Source organism: Cyprinodon variegatus, unplaced genomic scaffold (genome assembly GCF_000732505.1).
Source record: "Cyprinodon variegatus isolate N-32 unplaced genomic scaffold, C_variegatus-1.0 Scaffold177, whole genome shotgun sequence".
Lineage (NCBI taxonomy): Eukaryota > Metazoa > Chordata > Actinopteri > Cyprinodontiformes > Cyprinodontidae > Cyprinodon > Cyprinodon variegatus.
Genome location: NW_015150630.1, coordinates 97,300 through 111,976, shown reverse-complemented (window position 1 = coordinate 111,976; position 14,677 = coordinate 97,300). Strand labels below are relative to the sequence as shown.

The 14,677-nt window shown below is 36.4% G+C and overlaps 2 protein-coding genes across 5 annotated transcripts in view; one reads left to right on the top strand and one right to left on the bottom strand.

The window, feature by feature from the left end:
• Positions 1 to 4,019, top strand: part of LOC107087249 (pyroglutamyl-peptidase 1-like) — a 6,415-nt gene extending 2,396 nt beyond the window's left edge. Inside the window, exons 1-5 of one of the 3 annotated variants that reach the window (XM_015378722.1) lie at positions 1,354 to 2,049; positions 2,130 to 2,182; positions 2,258 to 2,374; positions 3,407 to 3,633; positions 3,704 to 4,019. In XM_015378722.1, the coding sequence (XP_015234208.1) occupies positions 2,019 to 2,049; positions 2,130 to 2,182; positions 2,258 to 2,374; positions 3,407 to 3,633; positions 3,704 to 3,866 (591 nt within the window). In that variant the 5' untranslated portion in view covers positions 1,354 to 2,018 and the 3' untranslated portion in view covers positions 3,867 to 4,019. Of the gene's footprint in view, positions 1 to 1,353; positions 2,183 to 2,257; positions 2,375 to 3,406; positions 3,634 to 3,703 lie in introns of those variants that run through there. The other 2 variants (XR_001481342.1, XR_001481341.1) reach the window with 2 other exon arrangements.
• Positions 4,020 to 10,563: 6,544 nt separating this feature from the next.
• igf1r (insulin like growth factor 1 receptor) overlaps positions 10,564 to 14,677 on the bottom strand; it is a 96,245-nt gene continuing 92,131 nt past the window's right edge. For both annotated transcript variants that reach the window (XM_015378701.1, XM_015378702.1), the window contains one exon: positions 10,564 to 12,297. In XM_015378701.1, the coding sequence (XP_015234187.1) occupies positions 11,772 to 12,297 (526 nt within the window). In that variant the 3' untranslated portion in view covers positions 10,564 to 11,771. The remainder of the gene's footprint in view (positions 12,298 to 14,677) is intronic.

Genomic DNA, 14,677 nt, shown 5'->3' with positions numbered 1-14,677 from the left:
AGACATACTTTAATAATTCCAGGGAGAAATTATTTTTGTTACATTACTCCATATGTAATAGAGTAACTATAAGACCAGTTTCATATAACACAATTTCATACAATATATAATTAGGGGGTCCCTGCTCCTTCTTGCCATCAGTTTGGGGGACCTTGGCCTCGAAAACTTTGAAGACCGCTTTCATAGATCATTGAACCCCCCTTATGGTTATGATGCAGTTCAGAAATAAACTAAACAATAGACATCTACTGTATGTTAAAGTGCTTACAGGTGTAAAAGCATAAATCTCAAAATTGACAATACTTTGTTGATGCTATTTGTTATAGATGAGACTGTGGAATGGCTGCAACAACTTTTTCTTGATTTTCTTTGATTTAGGGTTACCTAATTACAGAAAAAACACTCCCTTTCCTCTAAGGAGGATTTTAACCAGTTCAGAGCTGTACCAGAAATGTCGACACGGTTTTCCAAGTTCTTTAATAAAAAAATGAGTGAACAACAGTGTAGAATGCTGCACTAAGGTAATACCAGCACTGTGGTTCTTTCATAGTCTGAATTTACACAGATGTTATATAACACCTTAATAAGGACAGTCTCTACTGTGGTGAGCACGAAAACCTGACTAGAAGACATCAGAGTAGCTGGTCATTGTTAGGAAGGTGTTTATCTGTTGGAACTGAGCTTCTTCGATCACGTTACTTGTGTGGGAGATTTGAGAGGGGCCTTTAATTCTGCAGTAGTAGCTTGTCCAAGTTTCTCTGTTTTAAGAGCAGTTTGATAAGTGTTGTGTTTAGGATTTGGGGTAAAACAGCTGACAAAAGGGATGAGAACAACATTTAAATTAAACATGATGTTATCAAAGACCGAGCATTCTTAACTCTTTATAGGGCACTTAGTGAAATACTTTGAAAATTAAAATTTCAAGCCAATACTGTTCTAGGAATATGTCAATGTAATAAAAAGAAACGCCAACTTGTCCGAACATATTAAGAAAAACAACAAAAGTGCATCTATAAGAAATTCATGAAAAACATTCTGAGAGTGAAAGAAACAATTTTTTTTTTGGTCCAACATAACCTTTGAGGCATTAATGCTGGTACTGGCACTTACATTTTTTAGTTTATAAAGCTAAATATAATTGTTAACTATGCGTATTAACTTTTGAACTTTATTTTTTAAATTTACAATTAGCTTTTTACCTTTTTTCTTGACTTGTTAACTATTTTACAACTTAATTTACAGTAGGTAAGGTTAAGGACGGCTGTGGGTAAAACCGCAAGACAGCAGAGGGAAGAGCTTAGTTGGTATAAGATTTCTGCCTGNGGTTAAGGACGGCTGTGGGTAAAACCGCAAGACAGCAGAGGGAAGAGCTTAGTTGGTATAAGATTTCTGCCTGGTTTTGTGATGTATTTGGTCAAATTAAAAAATGTTGTCAAGATCAGTTCTAGTTTAAAATAAACTTGGTACTGGCTTGGTACTGGCGCTCTAATCTTTTGGGTTTTTCCAGTAAAAAGGAATTTGTGCCAGGCCTTAGTAGAGTGGAGTTCAGATGCAAAAACAGGGTTGTTTGTTAACCTGTTAATAAAACCAAATAAGACATGAGCATGGTTAATATTTTTGCTGACAATCTCAGAGAAGAAAGACTATCTTGTATTTTTCAGTTGTAAGCTATATTTGTGACGTCTCTCTTTATAGATGGGGTCCATACATTTGGCATCTGCGTTCAGCTTTTAAACACACATTTTCACACACAGTTTTCTCATAGTGTCTCTTTAGCAAAGTGAGTCATTGGAAATTATGCTAGAGTAACAGAAAAGTGTTCGGATAATAGAGTAACATCATTTACAGACAAAGTACAGACAGGGTTTTAAGAGATGAAAGAGGAGGACATGAAGGCAGCAACCTGCTACCCTTTAGTTATTTTAAACGGGGGCTCCCCCTTGCGGACAAGCAGTACATTACAAGAGGTAAACCAGTGATTTTCTTTGTTTACTGCTACAGTAGTTTGTGGACGGATTATGAGTGGAAGGGAAACTGTTGTTGTCACAGGTAGAATTTATATTTGCCTTGCTTTGTTGTATTTAAACTGTTTAAATCATTTCAAAACATGATCTGAATATGCCTTTAAGGGTTTGGACCCTTCAGACAGTTTTTGGTGAACCCCAGCTGGACAGCAGCCCAGGTAAGGTCTAAAGTATGGAGAGCAAACAACTGTTTGCCTCTCTGGTTAATGATAACTGTGTTTGATTTACCGCAGGGATTAAAGCTGGCCGGGTTGGGAGACAGCATCGACGTTTACATCAAGGAGCTGCCAGTTAGTTACAAGACAACTCAGGAGATTATTGCTAAACTCTGGCAGACTCTTAAACCAAAGGTAGAAGTAAGAGTTTTGTGGACTCATTAAAATAACTTACAGATGTCATAATGCAATTTATATGGGGTTCCATTTGTGTCGAAAATATGCTTGTGTTGTGACATGTGCGGCACATGGATACAACATCTTTATCTTGCATACACACTACATATGCAGCTTGCATTATGTTAGATACACTCTTAACAAAGACATACTGTAACAATAATAGACAATTTATAATTGAACTTTATCTCACATTGGAGAAATTTAGCTCTGTATTTAACCCATCGCCTTAAGGAGCAGTGGGCTGCCATCATGGGGCGCTCAGGGAGCAGTGTGGGGTTAAGGGTCTTGCTCAGAGAGCCAGGGTGGCAGTTTGTACAGTAGGAGCGGGGCTCAAACTCTGATCCTCTGGATTTCAAGCTGTATGCCCTAACCACTAGACCGCCAATCCCCACATGGACATGTCTAAAGACACAAACATATTTTTGGCACAGATGAAACCCCGTAATATACGCTACACATATATTCTCCTTTTGTTACGCTCTTAAGATTATCACAACATACCAATATATTTAAGACATGACATCACTGTTTTGTTACAGTATCTGTTAGGGGTGTAAATCACACCCATCATGGCGATTCGATTCAGTATCAATTTCCTGACCTAACGATTCGATTATTTTCGAGACCGTACTCAAGAATACACTACGATACGATTCAATTCGATTAATTGGTTAATTTCTTTTTGCCTTACAGGTTAGACAATGTTTCAAATTTGATATAAATCTATAAAAGTTGCAATATTGTTATGCTTTTTATTTGAGAAATAACAGTAGTAGCAAAGTTGTTAGAGGAGCAAAAGGATAAGAGACCGGAGAAAAAAAAAAAACATGAATTGATACTTTTGCAGAGGTGTTGATGCATCGTATCGTCGGCTGTTGGATCGATGCATCGATACAAAACGATTGTTATTTACACCCCTAGTATCTGTAGAGGTACTGCTTGCTCTTAAAACACAGTACTGATGTGTCTGCATGCATCTTCTTCCAGTTTGCTGTTCACCTGGGCATTGCAAGAGCCTCCAGTGTTATTATTTTGGAGCAAACTGGTAAGAACAGTGGATACTCGGACAGAGATGTATGCGGCTTCTTCCCTCCAGATTACCGCTGCATTGAAGGTGGGCCGGAAAAACTAGACTCTGTTGTCAATGTGAGGGCCATCTCTAAGCACTACAAGCAAGCAGGGATGGATGTCATTTATTCAAGAGACGCTGGCAGGTAGCCTTCCATGTCCCCCTATCCATTAATCGACGGACCAATATTGTCATACTTTGTGTCTTCTTTTCAGATACCTGTGCGATTTTGCCTATTACTGCTCTCTGTATCACGGTGAGCGCAGAGCTGCCTTCATCCATGTTCCCTCATCTGGGAGTTTAGCCTCAGCCAAGAGACTTTTACCTCTACTGCGAGAAATCATCGTCAAAATGCTCAAACAACTGGAAGATCACTAACATCAACCCCTGAACTTTTACTATTCAACTTATGGTCATGTTGCAACAGCAAAAGTTTGACAATTTCACTGAGTTTTGAAACGACTGGTCCCAACAAAAAGCTTCTGTTAACTTTAGTTTTGAAGTTTTGCTACGTGGTCTCAGTTAGATTAGAATGACCCGCAGACATTAATGAGCAATTTAATTTCGTAAACGCATATGCTTTGAACTAAACTTTGTCCTTGTAGCTCTGGTTGCATGTTTAGGACTGTGTACTGCTGGCAGGTCAACATATGCATCAGTCTAAGGTCTTCTTCCAAGATTCTCCTGTATTGAGCTTCATCTTTTGTCCCTCCAACTCTGACCACCTTTCCTAGATGCTGCTGAAGACATCCATTCCCACCAGGTGCTGCCACCGCCATGGTTTCTCAACAGAGTTGCATTTCTGTTCTGTAATAATAGGTTAAACATTCATTTAGGTCTAATCTTAAAATAGCACATCCTTGCTCTGGTTAACTGTGTTTCCCCTCTATGGCTTCATCAAACAGAACTAATTAGATTTCAACAGTATTTATTCTTAACTGTCTTTGTGACTCTCCTCCATAACAGTAAGGTTATCAAGCTCATAGATGATATACTCCTGTTGAAAGATTGAGTTGTGGTTCTCTGCAGCTCCTCCACAGTTGCTCCAGCTTTGGCCGCTTCTCAAATAGTCGTCTCCTTAAGATGGACACTATAGCTAGTGTGAATTTTAGTTCAACTATTTTCCTTCCCATTTTTCCAAATGATACCTGAAGAGTGCTACATTAAAATGTTCAAATACAACTTTATAAACATCTTAACTTTATCCCTGACTTGTCTGTTGAGTTCCTTGCTCTCTGCTATGCTTCGTGTTCTGGAACAAACATTGTAAAGAAAAGCTGCATTTAGACAGAGGAAATTACTCTGATTAATAAATATGTCTTTTAAAGAAATGTGTTGCACTTGGTTTTATTTAGGCTCATCAGAGTAAGAAGGAAATGCAAATGTGCAAAACCTTTCAGACTTTTATTGGTAACCATGATAGTGGTGGTAACATGACAGAATGGGAAAAAAAATCTCAAGGAAAAGGGGTACTTGTCAGAGAGCTGTATATGTTCCCATCACTTCAGCAGATAGACAGGTGATGTAAATAGAATGTAACATGTAGGAGTATAAAACGATTGAAAAGCTTCAGTCTCATTTACTTATTTATTCAAATTTTCAGAAAAAAGTAAAATACAAGGAATTCTCTTATACACATTTTGAGACAGCTTGTCAAAAATACACCATCTCAGCTATAAGTGTGAAAAAACTTTTGAGGCCTCAGATACAGAGCTTGAAAAGAAGACAGAGACTAGAGAACACAGTTTGATTATCTTCCCCCGATCAAGTTATGAAGACACAGATTTTTAATAAAAGAGTAGTGCCAGTAGAAGACCAAGGCCCCGCTGAAGGTTTTAGGAATGCAGATGATAAAAAAAAAACATTAAAAAAACAGACATGAGTGAATTGATGCACTTCCAACCTCATTATTGCAGGACAATGCTGTGATGCATCTCCATAAACTTGAACCTTTTATGAAGAACTGAAAAAATGTCTGAGTGTTATTAGGATTGAAGTCTACAAGAAAAAAACAGGAGTGACTTTTGAAATCTTGGTTTATCTTTTTCTAACTAAATTGTCTACTTGTTAACTGAAGTACCTGTAATATATATGTATGTATATGCAACATCCCTGACCTCCATGTGGCTAATGTAGGAAATGTTACAGGCTTGGGATCTAGTATCTGGTAGCTCATTGGTCAGTGGATCATTGAAGGCTATGAGCTGAAAAATTAGAATAATTGACGATTCTGCACAAAAATGAACACACAGATATGTTACCTTCTTGAACGTTTTTGCTCGACGGTGGTGGCTTTTGAATTCAGCAGCAACCTGGTTCTTATTAAAAAAGATAATTCGGTTGCATGATCAAGAGGAATGAGCACCAAACCTTAATACAAAAAGTTATCTTTATCTAACTCATAGCTATATATATATATATATATATATATATATATATATATATATATATATATATATATATACAGCTATGGTGGAGGCTTTATAAGAGGTTTTGAGGTGTTTCAACTACTTTGCTTACTTGTACAGATATCATTGTTTGTGATGCTGTGAGATCCTCTGTGGTGACTGAAATGGCAGCACTAAAACGTGGGGTATATAAATAGATTTGAAATACATCCCCTCCATTTAGGTACTTGCTTTTTTATGTAAAACTTGAGGACATTATAAACCATTTCAGATCCTTTTCCACCTTTAAAATAAAGCATAATATACAACAATTATTTAAACAAAGTAAAATCTTTAAGAAGGGGAATGGAAACCAAAAATGTTGCGGTTAAATAAGTCTGCTCGTTATTTTAAGACGGGTCACAGAGTGGCAAGCTGGGAGCCATTTCTTAAAAAGAAAAGTATCCAAACTGGGGAAAAAAGAAACACATTTAGAAGTTTCCCTAAAGCATGGCATGAAAAAGGTGATATGGTCCAACAAAACCAAGGTTGAACATTTTGGTCATGTTTCCCAAAGGTGTTTGGTGCAATATAAAACAATAAAAAAAAAACAAATACAAAAAGAAAACACTGCACATAAGTTAAAGCGCATCAAACACACAGTGAAGCATGGTGATGGTAGCATCATGCCTTGGGAATTTTGCTCCCAGATGGAAATTTGCCTCCCAGACAAGGTTCAATGTTCCAAATCGTTACGGTCTCTTTAGCAAATCCAAAGCTAAGATGCACTAGACCTTTCTTCACAACAACCCAAAGCTTTCAGTAAAGTCAACATAAGAACGGCTTCATGTCTAAAAGATGCCATCCCAGACAAATCTGTGATGCCCCCTGAGAAGAGCTGCGAAGACCAGATGATATTGTGCTTTTATAAAGAAAAAGGACAAATATTACAATGTCAAAATGTGGAAGCTGAATGACTCCTACATAAAAAGATAAATAGGGCTATTATAAAATCCAAAGTTACTTTAGCGTAGTAGTTCAATAGGAATATACTCATGCAACATCATCATTTTAGGTTTGATTCCTTGTATTTCCTCATAAAGATTAAAAATTTTCTTCATGCTGCATTAAAGGGGGATTTGAATTCTGAAATGGTTCATCTTGGTCTAAATCTTTAACATCCCATAAACCTGACATTTTATCATGGCTTCTTGAATTGTAATATCCATTGTAAATGCTAAAATATTCACACTAGTAAGCAAGAAACGCACATTGACACAAGTGGGTGGAACATTTCTAATCGAAAAATGACAATCAGAAAACTACATGCAGTTTACACAAAAGATAAAACTAAATAGTGGCTTTTTTAGTTGTTTGCCACTTTTGATTAAAAGATTAAAGATTTCTTGATTCTTGCTGAAGGTAGAAACGTGTACAAGGTGAGATTTACAATTTTCTTAGATACTTTGTGTGAAAACTACATATCTGTCCCTGTTACATTCACAACACTGATCAATTCTTCACTAAGAAACTAAATGCTGTAGATTTTTGGATTAAAAAAAAAGTAAAACTGCATATATATGTGGAGTTTTCTATTATCCTTGGAGGTAAATAATTATTTTCCCTTTCTTTATTATTCCCATTTTATCTTATTAGATTTCTTTATAAATAAATTTTGGATAAGAATCTAATGTTTGTGGTTTGAGGATTTGAAGGTTGTGACAATAGGCTGGGACGTTGTGGAGAAGGAATGTTTGGCTTTGATTTATCACATCCTGTTTATGATCAAGCTGTAAACAGTGCAGCTCCATCAGGTCAAATATGATTTGACGCTGAACGAACGAAAGCGAAAGGAAAACCGCAGTGCAAACTGAACATTTATTATTCATTTTGTCCCAAATCTGAGGCAGGAAGTCGTTTTTTTTTTTTTTTTGTAAAACACTTTGTGTGCAAATTTATTGGCCAAACTGATTCCACCTTCTGTCCTAGTCCATGTTTTTAAACGTTTCTCTAGATTCCTGTTTGTTTTATTTAGTTAGTTGAGGTTTCTCCTAAAATTTTAAATAGTGAGATGCATTTCTTTTGTATGCAGACATAGTTAAAAAGAGTGAGGTAGATTTATGCCTGAATGGAGAAAAAAACAAAACAAAAATACCCTTGTCATGACACCAAGGAAAATGCATACATGAAATCATTAATATAATAAACCAAGTTTGTACTTACTTATGGGGCATTTTTTACAGTGATTTTTACTGGTATTCAAAAGGAAAACACAATAATAAAATAAATAAATAAACACTCCTACAAGGAAAATACGGTAAAAAAAAAAAAGAAAACAGAAATCACCAGGCAACATTAGAGATCCTTCAAAACACACTTTTCCTTTCAGCCATATTAAGACCTTTATTTTTTTAATCTGTGACACTGATTTTTTTTCTTTTCCATGTACCCTAACTGATCCTGTATTTGGCTTTCAGATGAAGGTTTTGAAATATTTTCATGATTTGATATACCGGTAAGCAGAAGTGGATTTGTTTTGTGCTTGACAGGACAAAATAGTGATAGGGGTCTTTAAATGCTAAGAATATGATTGGCATGATTAAGGCAAACAAGAGAACCACGTGAGCCCTATTAACAGGTGAACAGGAATCGGATGGATGGGTTCACAAGACCAGGTCTGGTCTAAAGTATCTCGCAAGTCAGAGCTAATGCTGACTTCAACAGATAAACAGGTTTGGTGAGTCGTAGACTGGAACACATTGAAGGGTAAAGAAAAAACTCACAGATGAGAGTCACTGTAAAGGAGCAGGCAAAAGGTGAGCCAAGTAAGGGAAAGGAGAATGTTTGGAGAAAGCAAAGCCTTTACTTTAACCTGAGATTAAAATGCGCCTAGGGGGCAACACTAGGCACAGTGCTAAACAATAACATAAAAAGAGGGTGCAGAAGTACAAGCTCACACATCGAGCTAAAATGTTCATCACTAATAATAATAAAACAACAATAATATTTATAATAATAATAGAAGTTGACAAAAAACTAGAGAAATAATCATTTCATAAAAACAAAAGGCAATGAATGAAATTTTGTTTTACTCAAAATCTTGAGGGGTTAACTTTTATTTTTGATTTAACTAGAGCTTAAAGATATAAAAAGGGACTGCTGTGGGGGATCATAAAATAGCAAACCTGAAGGATTTCTTTATATATAGATATATTTATATATATATAACATCCAAAAAGAGAAAAAGAATAAAATAGCAGCTTTGTTCTGTACAGACATAGAGGCAAACATTTTTAAAAGTATAAAAAAAAAAAAAGTATTTTGTTTTTTTTCTTTAGTGACAAAAATCATTGATGTGTATAAAAATTATCCTGGAGTCCAAAATGCAACTATAAGACCTTTTACATGTGTTTGAAATGCAAGAGATACCATTAATGCTAACTTTTAGAGACCTGAAAGTCCTCTGGGTTACTAAATATGACCCAGCAGCTTCTTGATTGAAGTCTCTAATTTGGACCTGAAAAGTGTCCTTTTTTATATGTTCGAGGAAGTTAAAGCAATTTTTATTGCCAGATACTGAGAATCTGGGATTTGCTTTTATTTTTTTTCTAAGGAAGAGACTGATGCTGTAATTCAGAGTTGTTTTTTTATGAAATTGAGAAAAAGATTTTATGAGGTGGAACAAATTTTCAGTAATTGTAATAAAATGTATACAATACCATAATTTTTAAATTGTGTATTAATCAAAACACTAGAAAAACTTTCGGTCAGTTTAATACCAAGAAATGCACGAGATTCTGTTGGGTTGGATTTGCATCTGTACTTTGTTGCTTTGTTATATTTGTTTGTTTCACTCTTGCAAAATCAAATGCTAAAACCTGCATCAAACAAAGCAATGTGAAAGCAGTAATGTATTTTGATGTAATACTTCATACTATGCTGTGTAATGCTTGCTTACAACTAATGGAGCAGGTTATCCATGTCACAAGGATAGCATTTTGAGCCCCTTCCTTTTTATATTCAATTCTAAAAAAAATACACCAAGCTGGGTATTTCTTTTACATTACTGAATCTAGCAATAGCCTTTTTGGGGGCTCGTCCAGGATCATAAACTTTCCGAACTAAGTACTTTCTTGTTACGTTTTATCGGGTTCAAGCAACTGTATTTTAGGCTTTAGAGTGAAAAAAATATATATATACATTTTTTTTTTTACATCACCTCCTTCCCACCCTTCTGGGAAAAAAAAATGTAGCATTCAGTCTGCAAGTTTACACAGAAGAAAAAAAAAACAGCCCAACAAAAATTCCAGTGTTAAGTGGCAGATGTTAAATTAATAAAGACCTGGTTATAAGGGAAAACAGAAGTGAGAAACTTTAAACAAGCACTTTTTCCCTGTGTCACCACTGACAAGGAAACTAAAAGCTAATTGCCACAAATTTCTCAGGTTTTGTGTAAGCTACATACCAACTGATGTTCTTATAAAAAATGAGAAATAGGGAGCTACAGCACAAATGCCAACAAAGATACCAGTCCACAATACAGAGCTAGTTATCACTTTCTATGTGCTATGTAGCAAAACAATCAGTAGTTCTATGACAAAGAAATCCAACAGGTACAAATTTAGGATGATGCTCTCTCTCATTTTAATTACTGATGAAAAAGGCAGGGTTAGTAATCAAATAAATAAATTTTTTTGTTTTGTTTTGTTTGAGTCAGCCTTTAATTTATAACATTAAATGTTTTTCAATGAATACTTTTCTAATGGCTGGTCTGTGTCAATGTATTTCTGGTTTTGTTACACTTATACGGGGTTAGCAGACTTTTATTCTTTTTGTGGATGTGTCTGGTAGTTAAAAGTTTTGCTATTTGATCATCTTTGAGTGATGACATGTTTTCTAGTCTAATTGTTGGTCGCAAGAATCTGTATTTTCAGCCGATTAGACCTGCGGTTTTGAAACTAGACGGGTGAAAAGTCACTTCAAATGTTTAATAATATGGAATGACATCCACGTCATGCTAAATCAGAGTTGTGGCTTGCCACCTTTAAATCTTTGGACTGGCTTCTGTTTGTGCAAATAAATGTGTTCTCTACCTTATAAATTTATTCCACCCCATACACAGTGATGACCGAGCATAATGTGGTACACCTTGGATTTAAATTTTACAAAAACATCCAAAATTCTGCGCCAAATACGGTTTTGTTATTGCAGTGAAAGATCCTCAACTCTGAATCACAGTTTTTAGCAAAAAAGGACACCTTTAGGAGACTGAAGAAAAAGTTTGATTTGGCAAAAGTTTGGCAGATAAAAAACAGGCTTACCAATTGAACCCACACCTCAAGGGATCACATAGAAATAATAGTATTTAAAAGAGTCTTATTTTCAAGGGAGGCATTGTCACATAACATGAACCCGGCTGCTTCATAAAAAAAAAATGAGCTCTGCCGTGTTTTGGAGAGAATGATGGGATTCTACGAATAGATACTTAATATTTTCATATCATCCTCTGTGAAATCCTCAGGACAAAAGTGCTCTTCTGTTGGTTTTGCTGGCAGATATGCTAAAAAGACTTTTTTTCTTGCTGTTCATGTATAGGTCTGTGTGCCAATATACATCGTTATGTTTTTTTCCTTCTCGAAGGGGCTTGTATGTAACTATGCAGAAAGGAGTCCCCCAGTGTGTCTGAGCCACCAATCTCCCAGTGCCTCAGCAGGTTTCTGTGCTGTTTTACAGTTCTCAGAGTCTGTATTTCTTTCCACACCTGAAATATAGTGGAGAGCCCATCTACTGGCACACAGTAGAGAAAACGTAATTGTCTTACCTCATCAATCCTTTTTAAGAGAAAGTGAGGTTTCAGTTACCCTGTGTGAGAGGAAGAAGAGGTGCTGGACCAATATCAGCAGGCTGATGACTGGGGCAACGGTAACGCCCGCTCATTCTTTCTGCCTCCATTCATGTGTGCATATGGCTCCAACTCATCAAAGTTTGGCTGCAGGACAACCACAGGTCCATTGGCCAAAGCATGTTCTGAGTGCTTGTCTGAGCCGTGCCCTGAAGACGTCAAAGCTGTGGCCAGAGGGCCCGGTGGCGAATGGGACACAGACCCTAATAGGGGCGTACTTGGGCCTTGCAAGGGAGATAACTGCTGCGAGGGAGGAGGTGACCTGCTTCCCATGCACCCAGAAGGTGGAACGGCAGCAGTAGGCGGCTGCCTTGTAGATACAGGGTCCAGTGGAATGTTCTCCATGTTCTCCACCTCCATGTCAAGTTCCTCCATGTCCGGCGGTTTGTTCTCCTCACTGTAGAAGAAGCTTACTTCCCGGAAGTGGGGATCCAGATCGTCTTTGATGCTGTTGATGATCTCCTGGAAGGACGGACGCATCTTGGGGTTGTACTGCCAACACATCCTCATCAGCTCAAACCTGTGGGTAAGTTATTAACATCATAATTATTTCAAGCGTCAGCGTTTAAATTTTGAATTTTAAAGAACAAAAAACATATTTATTGTAATGCTTAAAGCTTTTATATTATTAAGAAAATAGTATTTCAGAAAGGAAAGCTTAATTAAATACAAAATTCAGTTTTCAAAGTATGATTTTGAATCCTCTGTGAAAAAGAAAAATCATTAAGTTTGTTAAAAGATTTCAGGATGCAGCAACTTATGCTTGGAAGATGGAACTAATTTTAGTGACCTAGATCTAGCTCTTGTTAAGGAAAAACTTGCACTGCAACGGTTAATGGAGAGGCACATCACAGCCAGCATTGTAACACCATAACACTTCCTTTTATGACCAGCAGATGGCAGGATAGACTCAAATTTTTTGCCTCTTTTGACATTTAAGCTCTATTCACTTCTGTTTTTGGACTTTAAAGGTATAACACACAAAATATTAGAATTGTAATTAAAAGAATAACATTTTTGAGCTACATAAACAGGCTGAGCTGCAGTCTTTTTGTCTAATATTACATGGATGTAAGGCCGGAATGCAACAAGGATGTCAGATCACTTCTACACCTGTATTTTTTTAAGTTGCCTAATAACTTAATATTGGTTAATAATGTCTCCTCTCCCCCCAAAATTTGAATGTACAACTGTGAACAAAGACTAATCTTTGAAACCTATTGAGAAACTCCCTCTAAATTGATGAATTAACTTTATGACTTTTTCAAAGATTAGAAATTTGCATGCTACTGTATGTAAAATGGACTCAGCTAAAATGCAGGTTACTGAGCCATGCCAGCAACCAAGCTTTGGGAATGTCAAAACAACACCATAAAAAGAGAGAATTATTACAGTTTTGTGTGGTTCTTCACCACATGCCACAACTTCAATTATACACAAACAAGCTAAGAATACTCTCTAAGGCTCACTGACATAAACACCTCAGCCATCTTGGGTTCTGTTACCGCTGTTCCCCCCTCAGTCTTGTTTTTCTTCTCTCCTTGAGGCCTCCTTGGCGTTCAGAATCAGTCCTGCAGCTAGATGCCAGCTGTTCTCCTCCCAGAGAAATCTGAGGGTTGCCTTAGTGCCAGTTTTACTTATCATTCTGGAGCAGCAGAGGGAGTGCTAACTTTTTTTTTTGTTTGTCTGTTTTTTTAAATATTGCAAGAACTGTCCTAAAATTGATATATGTTCAAACCCACACAGCAGAGTTCTAATGAAAAGAAATCTAATACTTTCAGCTGTGCTGACACACCACAGTAACCCTCTGCTTTGCCAAACATCTGGTTTCCAGTACACTTGTTGATAATAATTACAAAACAGAATAAAGAACTGACTTCTTGTCAGTATCTAGTCATTCATTCTATTAATATAAGTTCACTTCTAACCTGTCCAAACTGGAGATGAGTTTTGACTGTATATGCCATGTTCATACAGCCTCAGCTACCCTATACTTTACTATTTACTTCCTTTAATGTTCTGTTTAGCTCTAGCCTAGTATCCATTACCATCCTGAAATCCCTCAACAAGGTTTATCAGCTCTCATCTGAACTGGTGTTACATTTCAGATGCTGGTCAAATAACACAGTAGAAGTGATGCATATTTGAAACTGCTGTCACCAATAAAATACTTAGGGTCTGATCTTTTCAGATTCCAACTATGCAACACTTTTTGCAAGTGCAGTAAGAGGCTGTGTGGTGGGTTAAATCATCCCAAAAAAATCAGCTATATATATCAGGGATTGGTAAAATAGCTTTTATAATAACCTGTATCAATAAAAAACAAAAAAAACAAAAAAAAAAACTGTATAGGTTGATCTCTTGAAGGCACATAAATAATTATCACAACTATTTCTGCTCTCACTGTTATCATTTAGTTTAACATTATTTAGAACATCAAATTGCATTTTCCTACAAGGTTAAACATTATAGACAGAGAGGTCTTTGGCCATTCCTCTTTACATAGTAGCCGTGTTTCCATTAGAGATTTGCAAAAAACTATGTTGATTTTATGCTAAATTGGAATATGCAAAGTTCCACAACGCAGTATTTAAATAAAATAAATTAAAATTAAAATTGGGCATGTATATGTTCGTTCTCTCGGTGGTAAAAACATGAGATATATCCATATTTCAGCCATGGCTCTAGTGGGCGCCATCATCCTCCAACTACTTCCGGTCTTCTACAGACTGCAGACTGCAGGTCAAGTCACTTGAGTGATGTGAAAAAACGGAAAAACGTGTTTCCATTGCAGGAAATATAATCATTTCAATACGACCGGAAAAAAGCACCTCAACAAAGTTTTAACAGTTTTTATCGCGAAAATGTGATTCTTTTTTTTTATTGTGGTGTTTCCATTT